Source organism: Lampetra fluviatilis, chromosome 30 (genome assembly GCF_964198595.1).
Source record: "Lampetra fluviatilis chromosome 30, kcLamFluv1.1, whole genome shotgun sequence".
NCBI classification, from domain to species: Eukaryota; Metazoa; Chordata; class Hyperoartia; order Petromyzontiformes; family Petromyzontidae; genus Lampetra; species Lampetra fluviatilis.
Window position 1 is genome coordinate 10,481,477 of NC_136304.1, and position 19,364 is coordinate 10,500,840.

The following is a 19,364-nucleotide window of genomic DNA, read 5'->3' on the forward strand; positions in this document are numbered from 1 at the left end:
GTGAAATAAAGTTGTTAAGTGTGGACTCTTGTGATGAGAGACTTGGGATGATGAGACTGCATTTCAACGGGAAAGACTAAAGAGCCCGAGTATAAGCAGTGTTGAATGTTGCTTGTGCGGAGATGCAGGAAGAAGCCATTATCCTCCGCATTCCCATTGTGGAAGGTGGCACTCATTACACACAAAGTGCTTGCCACAAATTAAGCACGATACCTTGCTGATCTCGTCAAGGAGTAGAAACCCTCACACGAGCACCGGCCATCCCACAAAGACGATCCCTGCTTCACATGCTAAAAGATGCGATTTTACGGCCGTCTGGAACACTCTTCCTTCCAATATTAGGAAGCCACTGGAGCTATGCACTTTTAAATCTAGATTGAAAACTAATTTCTTTAGAACTGTTTAGTTTAGTTTGTTGTCCTTCCCCCGCACCTCCGATGAACACGGTTGACAACGTACGGTGCGAAATAAGTTAAACTTAGATACACAGATGTCTGCCAACCGTGCTACTTGTTAATTTCATCGTTGTAATCCTGAGTTCTCCCATTGTTGTACAAGCCTTCAACAATGTAATTGCTTGCAATTTAAATCGTTGCATTTCTGTTTTTCCCGTTTCAATCTGCCAGGCAGCTCGTGGTGCCAGTTGCAAATAACGTTTTTCATTTCATGATCAAAATCTTACTGGCAGTAGACAGTCACGAGGGGAATAAATACTGTGGTCCTTGACAGCTTATATCCACCCCTACAATGAGTATGGGCTCCTGTTGCTGGTCCCATGCAGAGGGTCTTACTTTATATGTGCAGCCAAACAATTATTAACACACGTGGCCAAACTCCAACAACGAAATCCAGACGTACAGAACATGGAAAAAAAGCAGCGACGATAGCATTAACATTGAAGACAAATTGCAAAGAATCAAAATGACACGCCAATTCAATGTTCCGTGTCGTCTCTATATTACAGTATTCAACATCCACTGCTATGTACAAGTGAAGCTAATGAATGCCATACACAATGTCCCGTACACCAGAAAAATCAATGCAACATTGGTACAACGGTTGGACCTTACTCCTGGCAACGTAACGTCGGGGTCCCGCCACAGGATGCAAAAGTTTTCGTACCGCCGGCTCGCCAAATCGCTTCTCCAAAATCACAAACAGCACTCTCCTCTGGCGGCCGTTACGTACGACGCAAAGGTTCAGTGCGAGTACGAGTATCTGTTGCCGTGCGCCCACACAAACATACAATTCAAAGTACATGTTTTGCTTTGTGAGAAAATGAAATTGACAAGTTTGAATGAAGCCACTGAAAGAAAAAAAATATCGTAAACGCATCGAGTGCTGAATCACAATTGCAAGGTCACAAGTTCAAATCCCGGTTGGGGGGCCGACTCAAGCGTGCGATTCCCGCGGTCATTAAAAACGAGTACAACTTTGTGGAACGCCAACAAAAGTGATCGTGTCATGGAGAGACCAGTCTCATCCAGGGTAATGTGGAGTTTCCACCACTGGCTGAGGGCCACAGAAGGTGGCGAATGACGCCTCGTTGCTCGTTTGAGCAGGGAGACACTTCGCCTCCACGTGGCTTTCATATTCGATATCTCCGGGTGATTCTTAGGAGACATTTGCATTAAAATGGCATTCTGCCACTTATTAGTGGCATTTTTTTTACGGGCTGCTCTTCGCTGACGAGACAAAGTAAAGTCAAAACCAACCGCTGGGTGGCCCATGAGCTAAAGAGGTCATGCTACACCGTATTCTAAACCGTTTTACATGTTTGTATGTGTGCACACATATGAATATATGCATGCATGGCATAGCACTAAATCTCCCCAGAAACAGAATTCCCTCTTGTTAAACTTTTAAAAACATGTTTTTTTGTTAAGGGTTGTTTTTTTAACCCCCAAACACAATAACAACCCCCCCACCACCACCCGCATTGTAGACAATATTTGTGTTATCAGCCTGGATGGGATTTACTGTCCTAGAGAGTGGAGAGAGCATGCCGAGAAGAGGGAGAGTGCACTGGTAAAGTGAGTACGCCTTAGTTTTTTTGTTTTCTTCAAACCCAGTCTTGACTCAGCCTATCAGCTTCCCATGGTAAATACAATGAGTACCACTTTGTGAACTCAGCAGTGGTTGCCCTATCGATAGGCTCGCTCCAGCCATAGGAATGAGGAATTTCCACCACTGGCTCTGGGCTGTAAGCAGGAAATAAGCACCACCTCAAAATATCTTTGTGCAAGAAACCTGATTTATGATTCAAAGGTGGGATAGATTTAGAGTTAATTGTATGTTTGGCAGGAAATGCTTTGCTCAGTTAATGAGCCTTAACATCCACTCGTCACTTATCCATATCCTCAGCAACACACACAAACCAATGTGTTGATGAGTTACAAACACCACTTGAGTTTGGGTTCGACCCCGACGCCTGCTTTATATTTGGAGTTGCGTGTCTCTGTTTCCGTGGTCGCGTGGATTTTTCTCCGGGTCCTCGAGTTTTTCCCACCACATTTAGTAGCAACATGCGTTTAGAGTATTTGACTGATATACATTTCCACGTGACAAGCCACTTCGTTGAGCTATCATTTGTGGCCAGGTCGCTTCTGAAAAAGAGCTATATAGCTCATCGTGCCTTTCTTGGTGAAGTAAAAATTGTTTATCGTTTACTTTTAGCTGAGTTCACCAGCTTTTGATCAGAATTTACACACATCTCCAACTGTGAACGCAAGATCGCTTCGTGCCTTTTTTGCCCTCTCATTCCCGAGGCACAAGTAAATCATTCGACGTGAAGTTTTTTAGCTGTGTTGTGCGTCTGCGTGTGTCCGCCATTTTGTTTGGGGTTGACGGTGACGTAACGTGTAGCAGCACACTTTGCTGATGATCCCTGGACACCTGAGTTTGACTCCCGTCCGTGGATAATATCAGTGACAGAGTGGTATCTCGACAAGCTGTGGGCCCTCCGCAAAAGAGACAGCCTCAAATGACCACCTGGTGCAGTGTGTGGACATTATCACTGGGGGTGATCAAGATAGCCAGGCAAGCCGTTAGCCCCTACTCGCCAGCTATGTATTATACATTGGCAAAAAATATATTGTTGCAAACACCTCCTATAAGAATAATTATGAGATATTTCCATTACATGGAATAAATTTACAGCCTGCTAGCAACAAACATTTAATTATACGGAAAAAACCCAACACTGCCAACGTTTATAAACGTTAAATCGACGTGCCACTGAATCATGTGAACGGGAGCACAGATGCGAATGTACGAATTGTTACAGCTCTGATAAATAACCACGCCATTGCCAAAGTCAAACGAGCCTCAAATAATGCGCGCACATACTGCGTCGAGGTTCTCTCGCACCGTACGTAGCCCACCGTGCTCGACAAAGAGTGCCAACACTGAGCTCGTGCTCAGTGTCTCAGCGGCCACGCCAACCACGGCACCTCGGCATCGACAGAGCCAGCTGGTGCTGCACACGCGACATCAGCAATCACAAATCCTTCAATTACAGCATCGGGGAGAATCGCAGTTCAGGATGAAACACACAATTATGTATATATATACTGCCAGTGCGCGTTGAGTAAATATTGCAACTATCTTCACGGGGGGCACTACCGCTTGAGGTAAAAACCACGGCATGCATCGCACCTCACTTTACTGGTTCTGGCGACAGCTGTTTTGATGCCACTGCTGTGAAAAATGTCACGCAGAGTTGCACGCCGATTGAGCACATCGTTTATAGACACCGACAATCACCTCGCTCGCACAGCGGCTCGGCGGTGGCGCATTCGCCGCTGTGGAGCAAGAGGTTCTCGGTTCGAATCCGGCAGCCCGCCCTGGTTAATACCGCGGCGTGCGTATCAAACATAGTGGACGTGAACCTTACCAGTTGACATTCACGATAGTTAATCGGGAGATCGTGGTTGGCTATCCTCTGACTCAAAACGAAAAGGCCATTGTGTGCTGGCGTTATGGTCCAAACTTTTCAAATTCAAACCAAATTGAGATTTACACATTACAATCTTAGCCCACTACTGGCAGGTACGTGCTCCCTTTTGCAGGCCGGCGCTCAGTCGCCGTGTGCCACACAGAGGGACAGCTGGCAGCCACTGGGGGGGTGGTGCCCTTCGAATGTTTGAGATGTCACGTGATGCAAGCTGCTGGGAAATTTAAGCTCGGTATAACTGAAAAAAAGTATTATTATTTTACAATTAACGACGAGTTTGAGGTACTGTTCACTGGGCGGTAGAGTAAACGTCAAGTTCCTGGGATCATGTGAACAGAACGGTGGGGACAGCGCACGTCGACGACGATGAGCCCAGCTTGGGCTGCAACATCTCGTTCTTTCATTTACTTCCCTGCGTTGTTTTGCATGCACACAGTGCATGTTGTTCCGCGGGCAACGGATGTAAAAATACAGGACACCACATCACTCGACACGCTGACATCATGTGAAATTAATTTGAATGCGACGTACGCCTATTTAGATTTCCCAACCCCCAACGCTGAACATAAAAGCAAGATGTGTCATCTCACTGGACTCATTCACTTGGATCACGTGAACGTGATGTGTGCATGTGCAGGGACGCAACCACGATAGGGGGATGTGGCAGCGATATGCGACACATAGGGGCCCAGTTGGCAACGAGGGGCCCCAGAATCAACAGATGAACAAAGTACGAAAACAATGTTAAGACAAAATGAGTGTTAACAAAAAATGTATATTCGTTAAAAATTACCAGCCGGTGCTACCGTGGATCAAGCCGGATTAACGCGTCTGGCGTTTGTAGCAAGAGACAAGCGTGAAGTTGCGTAATCCACCACCCCCTTTTGAGGAAATCCTAGACCGATGGTGCCGGCATGCAATGAAGACGCACGATAAGTTAATTGTGAGCATTGTACCACCACATATTTTTTGTTTATTAATAGGAATACCGTCAAATGTAAATGTATACGGGGTTAAAAACATCGGTAGCTATTTCAGTGAAAGTGAGTCGGGAGAAAGAAGGGGGGGGGCACAATCGTATCTTGCATAGCCCCCCCCCCCGTTGAAATAGGTCGTAGCGCCCCTTGTGTATATGTATGTGTGTATGTATGTGTGTATGTATGTGTGTATGTATGTGTGTACAGGCATAGATACTGGCCACCCACCCCGTCATGTGCTGTCGGCCATCACAGGTGCTCTCAAACAGCACTTGCCCCAACAGTCTGTTACAGGCTATACGGGGGATCTTTGTCTTTGTGTATGTGTGTACGTAGCAAATGTATGAATGTGCGCGTATTGGGATACTGTGTAGGGAAATGATACCCAGATAACCGTGCGGCCAGCTCTTGCCGAGTTTCGCAGAGCCAATGGCTTTATGCCTGCACCCGCCCAGGACACGGCGCGTGAAAACGACCCCAAACTGCACCAGGCACCAGCTGCTGCTGCACGGTGACGCATCCGGACCCCTGGTGACATCGCTCTCAAGAACAGGCCACAGCGCCTCGTTTCAAATTCCAAATCAGAACTTTAAAAAGTATTCAATATTTTCCCACGACAAAATGGTATTTTGTTTCAAAGCAACGATTGGCACATCGGTGCCTCTTGCAAAAACGATTACTTGTGGTGCCATACGACGGGCATTGAGGTTTCGTCTCTAGTATCTTCGCGCGGCTTGAACTCACCTGGAGAGGCGCTGACAATGGCTAAAACCACCGGACCTCAATTCACAGTCCTGCCACTTCTGTCGTCAATGCTCACAGATGGCTGATGCCATTATCAAAGTGACTGAACTTACGATGAAAAGGGTAACAACTTCAAATTCTAGATAAGGGTCCAACTATGGCTATCCTAACTCTTTGGTTCTTTTGGTAAAGTCACGTCGTGATTTATTTTATACCGACGTGACTTTACCGAAAGAACTAAAGAGTATGGATGCCTGCAGTCACGAAAGCTTCAATTCAAGATCTGCCTATCCTGTTTGACACGTAGGAGGCTTTCGCGAACACTATTATTCACAAGAAAGGTTTTTTGGGTGAGATTGCGTAAGAATAAATGTGTCGTCAACCCGCTACCACCTGACACAGCCAATCAGTACGGTTTGTCACGTAAACAAAACCTACTAAATTGTTACTACTTCAGCCCACCGGTGTGTTGGAGAGTAAAACCACAAAATGTTAAAACATCGGCGATCCTGCCGATGGCGTCCGTGCAATGAGTGCCACTTTTGGATGGTCAGCAGCGGTCGTCCTCTGAAGAGTGACCCCCTCCCCCCCAACCAGAGGAATAGAGACGTGTGGCACACGATCATTGCTCACTTGAGCACAGGGAGACACTTTAACTTGCACTGGAACATTCAGTGAATACAATTTACAAAGGTCCGGTGTCATATTAACAACGCAGCAACCTTGGTGGTTTATGCAGGCGAGTCGTGGGTTCATCGCAATAGCCTGCTACAATTCACAAAAAAAAGCCACCCTGTAAAATGTTGGATGGTCGTTTAATTTGGCCTAGCCTATCTCGCGAGAGCCTTAATCGGACGATGGTAGATTAGCACCTTGGGCTACGTACGGTGCGAAAGAAGTTCAACATGCATGCATATATTGCAAAGCTCTCCTTGAAACTGCGTGAATTGGAGCACCGCTTGGTATCAGAGCAAGAGAAATGCGTTTAGGACCCTGCAATCGATCGGGGACTCTTCTCTGGTGATGGTGCCACCCACGCTGCCACGGGAGGTGGTCTCATGGATGTTAAGATCACGTGACCTAGCTCATTACTCGATATACGGCAAAGAGTCGTGTCGAGCAGTATTTGGGATTCTGAAGATCACTGTGATCAATTCTGGTGTGTCTGTGTTTATAACGCGGCTGAAATGAATACATGATGGTAATTATCCGCATGTTGTCAATGATTTTGAAATGATTGAACTTCGTGTTTGTTTTTCTACGTGGGTCACCAAGTCCAAAAAAACGGTGTGGCCCAAACGTTCAAGCCAGAAATTTCAACATATATGAGATATTGTTACGGGTGCACCAACGTTAGGTTGGCCACATTTGCTTAATGTCCCCTAGTCTATATGTACATTACAATTACAAACGCTACAACAGTGGCAAAGGATTATGCCTCCCGCGAAGAATGTGTTTTTTTTAAAGAACTTTTTTGTTGCTTCCCCGTTCCAAAGCAGTTATAATAAAATGATGAGAGACGTCGTGAACCGAAATGTCAACAGTGAGTTCCGAATACAAAGTTGGGGCGCGTGAAGGAAAACATCATCTCAACACCGCCGCAAAACTTGTGTCCACCCCCCATCCCACCGTGGTCGACGATACGGGGCCCTCCCAGGCGCCGCGTCGCCGGCGCAGTGCGACAATCCCAACGCTCATTACAGCGGGCGACGGAGAAAAGGGAAACAAGAAGATAAAAACGCGCAGACGCACATCACAGGCGATTGAGAATGATCAGTACACGCGAGAGAAGGAGTGGGAGGAGGGGGGTGGGGGTCTTGGCTCACACTCGAGACGCGGGACGCACGACACACACAGTGTGGAACCAAAGACAAAGCGATCGACACACGTCTCGCTGCGCTCACGGTGGTGGGTGGGGGGGGATACGGCGCACCGAAGCGGGCGGGGGGGTATATATAAATTAGTTCCTTCTCCGTCATCACACTACGGCACAACAGCATTTATAGCACGGACGTTTATCCAGCCTTTGTTTATTTACGTAATGCAATCACCTCCTCCTTAAAGTCGTTCACTTAAATAATCTCCGAGAAAAAGTGAGGGAGTCCACGCTTTCTTTTTGGCGACGTCATCTCGTGTTGGTGGGAAGGGGGCGGGGGGGGGGGTCAAGGGCTCGTGGGGGTCACGGCGCAGTGGGGGTCACGGGAATCATTCCCCACCCCCCCCCGACTCCCCCCCAGTGTGGGTCCGAGGTGCTCCACCCCCTCCGTCGTGAGTCCAGTCCGGCGGTGCAGGGGCACAAGGAGCCATCAGGCAGAGCGCCTCCATGCCGCTGGCTTGCCCACGTCTCCTCAAGCAAGGGGAACTTCTCCTTCCGTCATCTTCGCCAGGACCCACACCACCCCCACCCCCTTCAATGGCATCCGTTCAAGCGCCGCTTTTTCAACCCAAAGTCACTGGGGTGCTGGGAGAAAGAAAAAGATGGGCAGTAACTTTTGCCTGTTTACTTTTACTTGACACTGTCGAATGGGCAAACGATTTACCGGTGGGGCACGCTCTCTATGTCATCGCACATCCACACATCTACTTTTTTTCCATCTCAAAATTTAAGTCAGCATCTTGCACCGCGCGAAAAGGAATAGAGAATGTGCCGCACGGTACTTCTCGAGTGTTGCATTTAAGAGGACGATGGCTTTTTTTGTTCCCCGCGATCGCAAAGCGTGGCCGGCAAATTCCGACGGACGGAACGCTTGGAAAACGACGACGGCGGCGACGACGACGACGACGACGGCGAGGGGATCTCGGGCCCTTGCCGTCAGGCCGTCGCCGGGCCTCGGAGTCGCCTGGGCCGTCTTGCTCGAGGGTTCGTGCGTGTTTAGGAATGTACGACGTGTGACGACGCAGGAGCTGCGTCGGCGGTCGGGAGGACGGAGCAGGACGGAGGGGATGGATGGAGGGAGGTGGAGAGAAAGGGGGTGGGGGCGTTGAGCAGCGTCGATGTACGCTGGCCCACATCGAAAGGCAGTGGAGGCTGAATGACCTGCATGTGCACAAAGACACACGTTCAACAGATTTATTGATAAGACATACATGCATACGTATGTTGAACTTCTTTCGCACCGTACGTAGCCAACCATACTAATCGGAGGTGCGGGGGAAGGACACCAAACTAAACACAAAACGCAGTTCTCATGACATGAGTTTTCAATCGAGATGAGTTTACACTTTATAGCTCTAGTAGCTTCCTAATATGCTTTCACGTGTTGAAGAACTATATTTTTTCGAAGGGACAGACTCGCAAAATGTACTTCAGCCAAGTCCCCTGGCTCATCTGCTTGACGGGGGAGGGGGGGGGCTTACCGAGTTTGTTCTGAGATTATGGAACAATCTTCCAGTGATACTTTGGTAAAGTCCTTCCATATCTGATTTAAAGTCTGGCCCCAACGCATGGACTCTTCAACACGCTGGTCGGTTCTCAGCGCTCTCTTTATTAAGACTGTACCCTTTGTCATTCGGGTGATTGACAGGTCTTCACACGCCGTGACCCGTCATGGCGTCTTTTGAGCATACTTCACCACGCTGGTTGACAGCACAGGTTCGAATATCGGGAATCGAACTGAGATCGCCGGGTTCATGGCACCGCCGTTCAATATCAACGTTCAATAAAAAAGTGTTTGATAAATAACAAGCGAGTGGTCTGTTGGTTAAGTGTCTTTTTTTAAAAATCACGTTCCTGCATGGAGATGCCTGGCCTACTCCGTAACGAGTATGTGTGTGTGCGTTTCTTTTTAAACCTCGACTTTTAAGCAAGGTGTATTCTAAGCGATAGCTGTGAAATCAGCGCCATAAAATGAACACGATTGTTTGGGGTGACAACAGCTGCCGGTGGCCTGCCGAAGGCGCTCCACGAGCGATATGCCTCATTGCACTAAGCGCCGTGCGTGCGTTCAAAGGCTCGGAAATACCTTTACAGGGCGTCTGCCGAGTAAGTAAAAAAAAATATGCGCACCATTAGATTGCCCTTAGTGCAGCGCAGTTAAACAGAAACACATTGAACATGCTGAGCACTGAAATGTGAAGCGTTTTTCATCGCGCTGGCACCCACAAGCCATTACTATTGTTGTTGTTGTTATGGGATGTGTTAAAGCTTCCCGTGTCTCGCGCCTGCATTACGGAGCTCCACCATATCATCTTTTACGGCTGAAATAAATTCGATTTACTACCCTTTATGATTTCGCTTATTTGCACTTTGCATGTTGTTCCTGCTCTCGCTGCGTGACCACGTGTTTGGATTTGTACGTGCTCTAACCCAAAAAAAACCTCTTATTATGGGTGATATTGGTCGCGAAAGCCTACGTGTTAAACTGTTTGGATTTTGCCCGTATAGTATTTGCTCCCTGAGTGTCCGTTGCAATAAAAATGCTGATCTCAGTCGGTTCTTATCATCATCGTCAGCAGCAGCAGCAACCGTGGTCTATCCACTGCTAGATGAAGGCCTTCCCGAGCCACTGCTGCATCTCACGATCCTGCGATGTAGTAATCCACCCAGCACCTGCTCCCGAAATGATTTTATCACTCCATTTCCTTTGCGGACACCCTCTTGGAGCCATTCCATCCCTTGGCAACCATTCCAGTATTAGTCTTGGACCCCTGGCCGCCATTCTCTTCGAGCGATGCGTCCTGCCCAAGTCCACTCACTTTCCTTAACAGTTCGATTCATCACCATTGGAGCCTCCTTTGCCAGTAGCAAAATATAAATGCTTACCCCGAGCTCTCATACTCTGATGGTGCATTGTCTTTGAGTTGTGCGCCTTTTGGCGTCATCTGGTCCAACACCATGTGAGACTAGGCTCAAAGGAAAGCTGTCTCGGGTGTGGACCAATCAATTTCAAAGACAGTGCATATATTATCAGAGTTGTGTTTTTTGTTTGCATTCCGACTGCAGGTATTGTGGTCAATGCAAACATGACTCCTTGTAAAAAAAGGTGTCAGTTTTGTTGCCAGATAAAATGCTAAAAAAACAATTAGCAATTATCAGTTCGATTCATGTCGTTATCGTGCGCACGCGTGTTCTCTAACCCGTTTGCTCGTTCCCCTTTTGAACGTCTCACGGTGATTCCAAGCACGCGCTTTTTCCTCCGCGTTTTTTTTTGCGCACTCATCAGTTTTCGTTTCCGTATGTTACGTGTTTCAATCAACGGCCGCGCTTCTGAATCGTGTGTCACATCGGTTCGTACGCACTGATTGCAAAACGCATTCTTGAGGCACACTGGGATTTGATATTTTATAATCAAGGTCAGCTTTACCGAAAGTGCGCAGTCTTTCTTATACAATAGTTCACCACATACGAATTCAAGAAATGTGTTAATTCGTACGTGATATACTTTCATGAGAGTTTTTATATTTGGTTTGTTGCATAGGCCGTGGGCCTGTGCTCAGCAACTGTGATAAAAAAAAATTCTGGAGCGTTTCCGCAAAATTTGGCTATTGGTCGGCCAATGAACCCAGGCCCTCTCGAGTCAATACATTCCCTGTTGTACTCTTTAAAAGAAATCGTTAATGCCACGGTGGTAGCAATGATCCCCACTACAGGTTAGCAAGGTCTCTGGTTTTGGACAAATTGAATTGAAGCGCGGAGGCGGGAGGGGAAATGAAATAAATAAAACTATCACAACGTGGCCACGTCCCCAGAACAACATGCGCTGTGATGAGAATCAATGTTGTAACTTTTGCTAGCCCACGCGCCCACACACACACACGCACACGCTGGCGACAATAAATACTGAAGGGGGGAAGAAAGGAAAACCCACCCACACACATTTCCATTTATTACGGGAGATCGACAATGTTTCCTCATATTTAGCAAATGATTTTGGCCCCCGCAGAGATGAAACGTAATTATAAAGTGATTTACTCATAATCACGGGCAGTCACATCCTCCCTCGCGCGCCGGACTTATTTATTTATTATAGTCTCTGGGAACGCTGTCCTAAAAGTGTACGTAATGCCGTTATAATGTGGCTCAGCATAGCGTACAATGCAAATGAGAAGCATAATTAGCCGTCGGGCACCTGGGGACGGGGGGGGGGGGTACACGCAGGGTTACTGGTGGGGCTCTGGCTGTCAAGGGCGAATTATGCCACCCCTTTTAACATTCATATATACATCTCTCAGCATTTCCCCATTTACACAAAATAGGTACCTCTGTTTATGGCCACGAACCAGCGGTGGAAATTGCAGATTCTTATGGCAGGTGCCAATACATTGATCGGTAAAAGAACTATTGACAATGAAGTGACATTCATTGTACTGATTCCGGCGGAGGGAACCTTTGACCAATACTTCCAACGTTGGGATTGTGAGTCGAACGTTCTAACCATAGTTACATCTCACTCATTAATAATAATAAATTACAGATCATGTAGCGTCTTTCTGGAAATTTAAAGGCGTGTTATAACAATGGGGGGGGGGGGGGGGTAAGAAGTGGCTGTGAGTTCAAGTAGAAAACACCATCTGAACAAAACATGTCTTTAGGTGGGACCTCAAGATGACAACTTAAGCAGACTCACTGAGACAGCTTTTGGCAGAGAGTTCCACAGCACAGTGAATAGAGAATTTTTATAGCGATGTCGCAAAGCAAGGCTGAACAGATGTGAGTGAGGTCCGACCTGGGAATGTTACATTTCGAAGCAAAAAAGCACCTCTCAATCGATGCTGCCCACCAACAATGAGAGCCCATTTTTTTTTTATGGCCTCCGATTCTCTTTGGTAAAGAGCGATGCCGTCCACAATAGAGTCTTTTGAGAGCCTACCGCGTGTTAAATTGAGCGATGGCATCTCCCCCCGACAGCCTCTTTCAGGCCACATTCTGGGAGGTCTCGTGCGAGCGAGTTGCAGCGGGCGAGAGCGGGGGCTCGCACCCACCATCTCGGACGGAGCCGGATAAACAGCTGCGTATCGGACACTTTTTAATCAACGCGGTTTTAAGCACAGCGGCCCCTTTTTTTGCGTTCGTATCTTTTTCCTCCCTCATTAAATGCGGGGCCGGCGTGCGGGGCCGCCTGCAGGTGAAGGCATTAATGAAAGCTCACGGGTTCCAATTCATTTAATCCCGCTGTTAAAATAGCGGGGTGTTTAATTTAAATAATTGGTGTAATTTTATGCCCATTAAAAAAATAATATCCAGAAAGCAATCAAAATAAATAAATAAATAACGACACCACCCACCCCCCACCACCGCATTTTCCTCCAGTTACTTGCGACCATTTCATGCGTGTGTCACGACAGAAGAGCCTACATACGCTGTGAGTGGACGAGTGGCCATGGGAGGTAACGACAGGGGTATCAGTTGTGAGCGTGAAGGGACCGGTGGCTCCGGGAATGATCGAGAAGGGGGAGCGTGGCCTCGTGTTGATGTGTGGGGGAGATGCGCGGGAGACTCAGGGCTGTTGCAGCGGGGGTCTCCGCCTGATGTCAAGTGAAAAAACGCTTCCTCAATGAAGTGCCATCTCAAGAGAAGCGCGTCAAGTCGTCATTACACGGCGACTTTGTGGCGGCGTTCGGCAATGCGTGGATTAGCAGTGCTTAATGAGCAGGTGGGGGGAACAAAAACCAAGTTCCAAGGGTCTCCCCCAGTCACGTGGGCAAGTGGTGGGCACGTGGCGCCATCGCCGAGCCAGGGTTGAACGACGTTTCACGGCCCGTTGCGATTCCGCACCACGACCACAGCTGACTTCGCACTTTTCATAGCCACTTGCGACTGTTAGGTTGAACCAATTGAAGGCTATCGTGCATCACGCGCTAGAAGGCGTCATCTTGTTTGAATGCCTGTTATGTCGAGGATTATATCATCGGTTCGTTTTGACGCCTCATCCGAATGCGTGATGTTCGTTCATTTCATTTTCGACACGCGTGTAAAAATTGCACGTGGGTGGAGCGGTAGTGTGGTGAGTCGGCACACCGTGCTAAATCTGTGTGCGCGAGTTCACGCCGACTCGGATTCGAACTCACGTGCTCATGCTGCACACACCAAATCAGCTGCATCCCGGCTCTACTCTCAAGGCTCGGTTTCTCACTCAGGGGTGTGTGTACAAGCTCGGTGCGCTACAGATTTCCCTCCCCATACGTACAAGTATCGCTCGGATAAATCGTCAAATGTACTTCACGTTAACTAATTTCAAAATGAACTAACAGTGCAAATGTTGTCAGTGTAAAACATCCTTGCAATTGCAGGTAAATTGGAAAATAAGTAAAATAAAAAATAATAATGATGTTAATTCGCTTTCGACAGAGCCACCCCCTTCAATCTCAACCCATTTGAAAGGGGGCACCCCAAGTGGCAACTGTCCCTGTGTGGCGCATAGGTGACTCAGCACCTGTTCCTGCTGTGATTGCGATTGTGTGTAATGCCAATTCAGCCAACCTTAGGGCAATGGTAATGAAAAAAAGCAACACGTGGCATGTACATTGAGTGTTGTATGTTGGGTGTTGTATGTTGAGTGTTGTATGTTGTATGTTGCGTGTTGTCTGTTGAATGTAGCATGCTGAGTGTTGTGTGAGTGTGCAAGAGGAATGTCCCACACCGAGAGAGAAAGTCTGTGTGTGTGTGTTTTGTTTGTTAAATCAATTGGGGAAGGAAAATGTGGGTGCAGATGCTAAGAACTCACGTGGAATCGCAATCGGTCACATGTAGTGCCACTGGGCCTCCATGCCCATGTTCATACCCATCCCTTGCATGGGACCTGCGTGCACACAAGAAGCAATGGTCACCACGTGCGGCGCAACACGAGGCCGGCCTGTTGGCACAGGGCACACTGTGTGAGCTCAACACGGGGGAGGAGCACACACAGGACGCTCGTCGCAAACCAGCAGGGAAATCCGGATGAGTTTGACTTTCCATGTCTACTACTATGATTTTCACGATTTTTAGTTTACTATGCAAGGCCCACAGAGCTATGCAGCTCTTTTTGAGAAGCGACATGGCCACAAATGACTGCTCGACGAAGTGGCTTATAGTGTGGAAATGCATAGCAGCCGAAATACTATAAACGCGTGATGTTGATTAATAACGTGGAGCGAAAAATCGGAGAACCCGGATAAAAATACACGTGACCACGGAGAGAACACGCAAACTACAAATATACAGGCATCAGGGTCAGGGTCGAACCCACAACCGCCTGCATATCAGTCTCATCAGCAGAGTCAGGCTTGCTTTAAGCAATGCTGGTGGACTTCCAGATGTTTAATAAGCAAAGGCCTTCGCTGTTAGATATGGGTCCCAGTTCAACGCGAAACTATATAATGCACAACACGAAACAATGATGAGTGTCGTTGTGTAGAATATATGTAAGGCAATAAAGAAGCCGACAATCAACCTATTTCACATGTGTAGCGTCATTTTTAAAAAAAGTGTTTGTTCCATATCTCATCGGCCACACAGCCTCACGGGAGTGCGTCATTTGAGGTTCAAGCATGCCTGACTGCTGATGAGACACTGAATTACAGGACCGATCCAGCGTTCGCTCGTGTTGAACTGACGCTTCTGAAATGACGCCCGCCCAGGAGGCCGTGTGGCCGATGGGATGTGGAGGGCACCTGGGAGGAGGCCCTCTCGCCTGCGCATTTCATCCCGCCACTCATTGCTAGCTACCCCTAAGAGCACGTCCTAGCTTTGAGAGACCACCCGGGCCAAGTGAACAGCAATGTCTGGGCACCGGCATCCGCTGTGTTTGGTGTGGAGGGCTGACCAGGTGGACGCACGCCCATGTGCTGCGCTCCGTCCATGATGAACCCTCCCATCGCCGCTCCCTCGGGGCTGTATGCACCTTGTCCCACTGGAGCGACAGGCAGATGAAGGGCAGGGGGGAGAGGGGGTGGGGGGGGGTTAGCGTCGGTGGCGCGGTGAACATAACACAGCTCCACCGTCGCATATCCGACCGTCGCATATCCGACCGTCGCATATCCGACCGTCGCATATCCGACCGTCGCATATCCGACCGTTGCATATCCCACCTGGACAAAGAACCGCCCGTACCCAATGCAGTAACAGTGCTTGGTGCAACAGATTTTCTGTAAAAAATCTGACATTCCCACATGTGATACCGTAATGGCAAAGTGTTCTTAACCTGGCGTGCGCTCGCTAGCTTCAAAAGCACACGCAAACGTGTTTAGAGCGGCTGGCACTTTGTTTTCGTCCCGTAGCCTATTTATGCACAGCTGCGTGACTGTCATTGTCTTAAGACGTTCACACATCTGACCCTTCCACCGCTTAATCGCTGGGTGATTCCACTTGACCGCGGGAAGTTAATCTTGATCGAGCATTATGGCAAAAGCGTCGCAAGCTGTTGGCATGATGAGTTGAGAGCCATTGGCGGAATCAACAGTGGAGTGAAACCGCACGACAGTGTCATCAACCTGCGGCTTGCAACGTCGCGCAATTTTATCTCAAGAGGACTTATTTAAATCCGGCGCCATGAGTGGGGGGCAATCTTATGACGTTACAACCGAGAACACGCGCGCGACCGTTTGGGAGTTTTCAAAGTCAAAGCAAACGTATATACGAAGACCACAATGTGTTACACGGTCGATAAGTGACTTTAAGCTGAAGCCTGATTTGATGTGATTTGACATTATAATGTATGTTTTGACCAGTGGTCCCAATGGCTGACATTTGTCTCGGAGTATAATTCCCCTTTGTTAATATTCTTGTATAATTGCGTGCGTTTTTTAGGCCATCTTCATAACGACTGCCATTGTGCATAAGGATAGCCCTCATCATGTGTAAGGACAGATTAGCTCGTTCAATGTAAAGCTGCTTTATTATTATTTTATAATTATCATTGTTGTTATTATTCCACTTGTTTACCCAGGAAAGCTGCACTGAGTCTCAAGCTCATTTTCAAGAGGGTCCTGCCAAGTTTTCATAGCAGAGGACGGACGTCGCTGCTGTCCGTAATCCCAAGCGTGTAATTTGCAGCTAGTTTCTTGCAGCTTTGTGACATTTGGGCATCCCCGTGGCGAGATATCAACTCCCTCGCCTCGCATACAGGAGGTCGTGGGTTCGATGCTGACCCTGACTCCTGTATATTCAGACTTTGCATGTCTCTCTCCCCGTGGGTGCATGGATTTTTCTCCGGGTCCTCCACATTTTCCCTCCACATTTACAATCAACAAGCGTTTGGCCGCTATAAATTTGCACATGATGATAAGCCACTTCGTTGAGCTATCATTTGTCACCAGGTCGCTTCTGAAAAAGAGCTATATAGCTCAGTGGGCTTACCTGGTAAAATAAAAAAATAATAAAATATTAATAATAATTTGGGATGGGTGTTTGTTTAGCTGCAGGAGAGAATGCGGGGAACCCGGAGGAAACCCCTGCAAGGTGCAGGCGGCCTGTCCCGTCTCGCTGCCACCATAACCAGGCGGGGCTTAAAATACCACCCAGGAAGAGGCCCGGGCGGGGAATTGTACCCAGGTCCTTCCTGCTGTGGGGCCAAAGCGTTACTACTGCGCCACACTGCCGCCCCATAGAAAATTAATGATAACGTTGACGATAATACATCCTACAGAGATGACAGTGATCCACAGTCGCCATTATTCTCCGCTCAAATGCATCTCACCAAGCAACGCGATTGAACTATTTTTTTAAACATTTTTTTTATTTTACCTGGATAGGTCCACTGAGCTATATAATTATTGCTCAGAAACAACCTGGCCACAAACGATAGCTCAAAGAAGTGGCTTATCATGAGGACATTTATAGCAGCCAAAATACTCTAAACGCAAGTTTCTAAACGTGGAGGGAAAAGTTAGAGGGCGCGGAGAAAAATCCACGCGAGCACGGGGAAAGAGACATACAAACTCCATTTATACAGCAGGCGTCAGGGTCGGAACCGAACCCACGACCTCCTGTACACCAGGCGAGGGCGTTAACATCTCGCCACCGCAGCACAAACATCCGATGCAAAGTTTAATTAGAAACCCAAACCAAGGTGGGCCACGAGGACTGGAGTTGAATACATTTGAGCGAGAGTGTATCTGGGACATCTGGTTCGCGATACCAGCCCTACCCTAACCTTAATTAAACTGTATCCGTGTCTAAAGGCCTCTGTTTGTCACAGCGGGCTGTATGGCAGCTGTTTCACAACCTCGCGTTCACAGGCAGCAAGCCAGTGTCCAGCCGAGCGCGCGCGAGCCACATTCACGCTCTTGCGCCTAGATTGGGGCCTCTGGCGCTTTAACTCCGGCGAGTAGCCGGAATCGAACGCATTGCTGTTGTTAGTACGACGGTAAAAATAAGTGTGCACCTTGAGCACATTTAATGCTGATATTTAGAAAATGCAAAGTGTTCTTTTATCTTTCAATTCATGTACACTTCATAATACATAACAACAATGCATATTTAGGAGTTTAATTGTGCTGAATGTGTGCATTTCATAAAGTGTTTGAAAGGTTCCGCCCACATATTCCAGCTAGGTAGACACATTTCAACATCGTCAGAAAGCAGTGGAGATTTTACAAGCTATAGCTCCACATTGAGTGAGATTATGGGCGGAAATGAACAAGAGAAGAAACGATTCATGGTATAAAAAAGTTAAAAAAACTAGGATTGGGCTGATGGTAAAGAGAAACCATAATCACGTGGGTGAGAAGAACAGAGTCTTGAGTGTGGACTTGAACAGGGAGATGTAGTCAGTCGAGTAGGCGTCCGTGACAAAATAACTTTACAGGTTCATGGCTGTATATGCCTGGTTCTTTCGGTAAAGTCACGTAGAACGGAAATAATAAAATAATAAAAATATAAAACAATACAATTCTCACGACGTTTCGACTGCAACACAAGCAATCATCATCAGGTGTGAAATCCAGAGCAAGAAAATTTGAAAATTTTGAAACGTCATGAGAATTGTATTGTTTTATATATTTTTACTTTTATTATTTCCCTTCTACGTGACTTTACCAAAATAACCAAGAATATGAATCTCTGCAGTCACGAAAGCTTTAAATAAAAATGTAGGTTCATGGCTGTACAAAACCAGGCCAAGGAATCTGGGCGAAGGTTTACGTCACTCGACGAATGCGACATTGCAACCGGGATAACTGGAATATTCCACTGATAGCGATTTGTCAATCCACTGTTAGGAGTTCAGGCCTCCCAGTGCCGTCTAGCTCATGGGGGGTTGTTGGACCGCACCTCACCAGGCTGGGTCAGTGCGGGATGATGAAGGGGGGCCTACAACCGGTTGAGGTGCCGCTCGCCACTGGCGTTAGCCGTGGCCAGGAACCGAACATGCTGGCCCGCCCAATACTGGACACCTGTGGAAAAAGAGCTTCATAGCTCATCGGATTCCTCCAGTAATAATACATAGTCTTTAAAAAACTTACTTATCCTGAGATGCTCAGGGGAGGGTGGGTGATACGATAGAGGCTGTGGGGCGGTTGCGTGGTTAGAATCAAGCGGACGCTCTGGTTATTACTGCAGGCATATTGACCATAAAAAAACGCGTTAACGCTGCTTCGCGGTGGACGCCAGAGTGGCCCCTGACGTAATTCGCAAGAGAAGTGCCGTTGTGTGCCGGCGTCAGGGATCCAATTTTTGCCAAGTTCGAAAGATGACACCGCTAACTACTCAATTGGGACTATACACACCTGCGGCAATCGTCACGCCCTACCGGTAAAGGTGTGCCCCAGTA

At 47.7% G+C, this 19,364-nt stretch overlaps 1 protein-coding gene across 3 annotated transcripts in view; it reads right to left on the reverse strand.

The window, feature by feature from the left end:
• Positions 1–933: 933 nt before the first annotated feature.
• Positions 934–19,364, reverse strand: part of LOC144943266 (homeobox protein Meis1-like) — a 251,869-nt gene continuing 233,438 nt past the window's right edge. For 2 of the 3 annotated variants that reach the window (XM_078870606.1, XM_078870605.1), the window contains exons 11-13: positions 15,420–15,506; positions 14,340–14,414; positions 934–8,713 (exon numbers count right to left, since the gene is read on the reverse strand). In XM_078870606.1, the coding sequence (XP_078726732.1) occupies positions 14,356–14,414; positions 15,420–15,506 (146 nt within the window). In that variant the 3' untranslated portion in view covers positions 934–8,713; positions 14,340–14,355. The remainder of the gene's footprint in view (positions 8,714–14,339; positions 14,415–15,419; positions 15,507–19,364) is intronic. The other variant, XR_013639471.1, reaches the window with a different exon arrangement.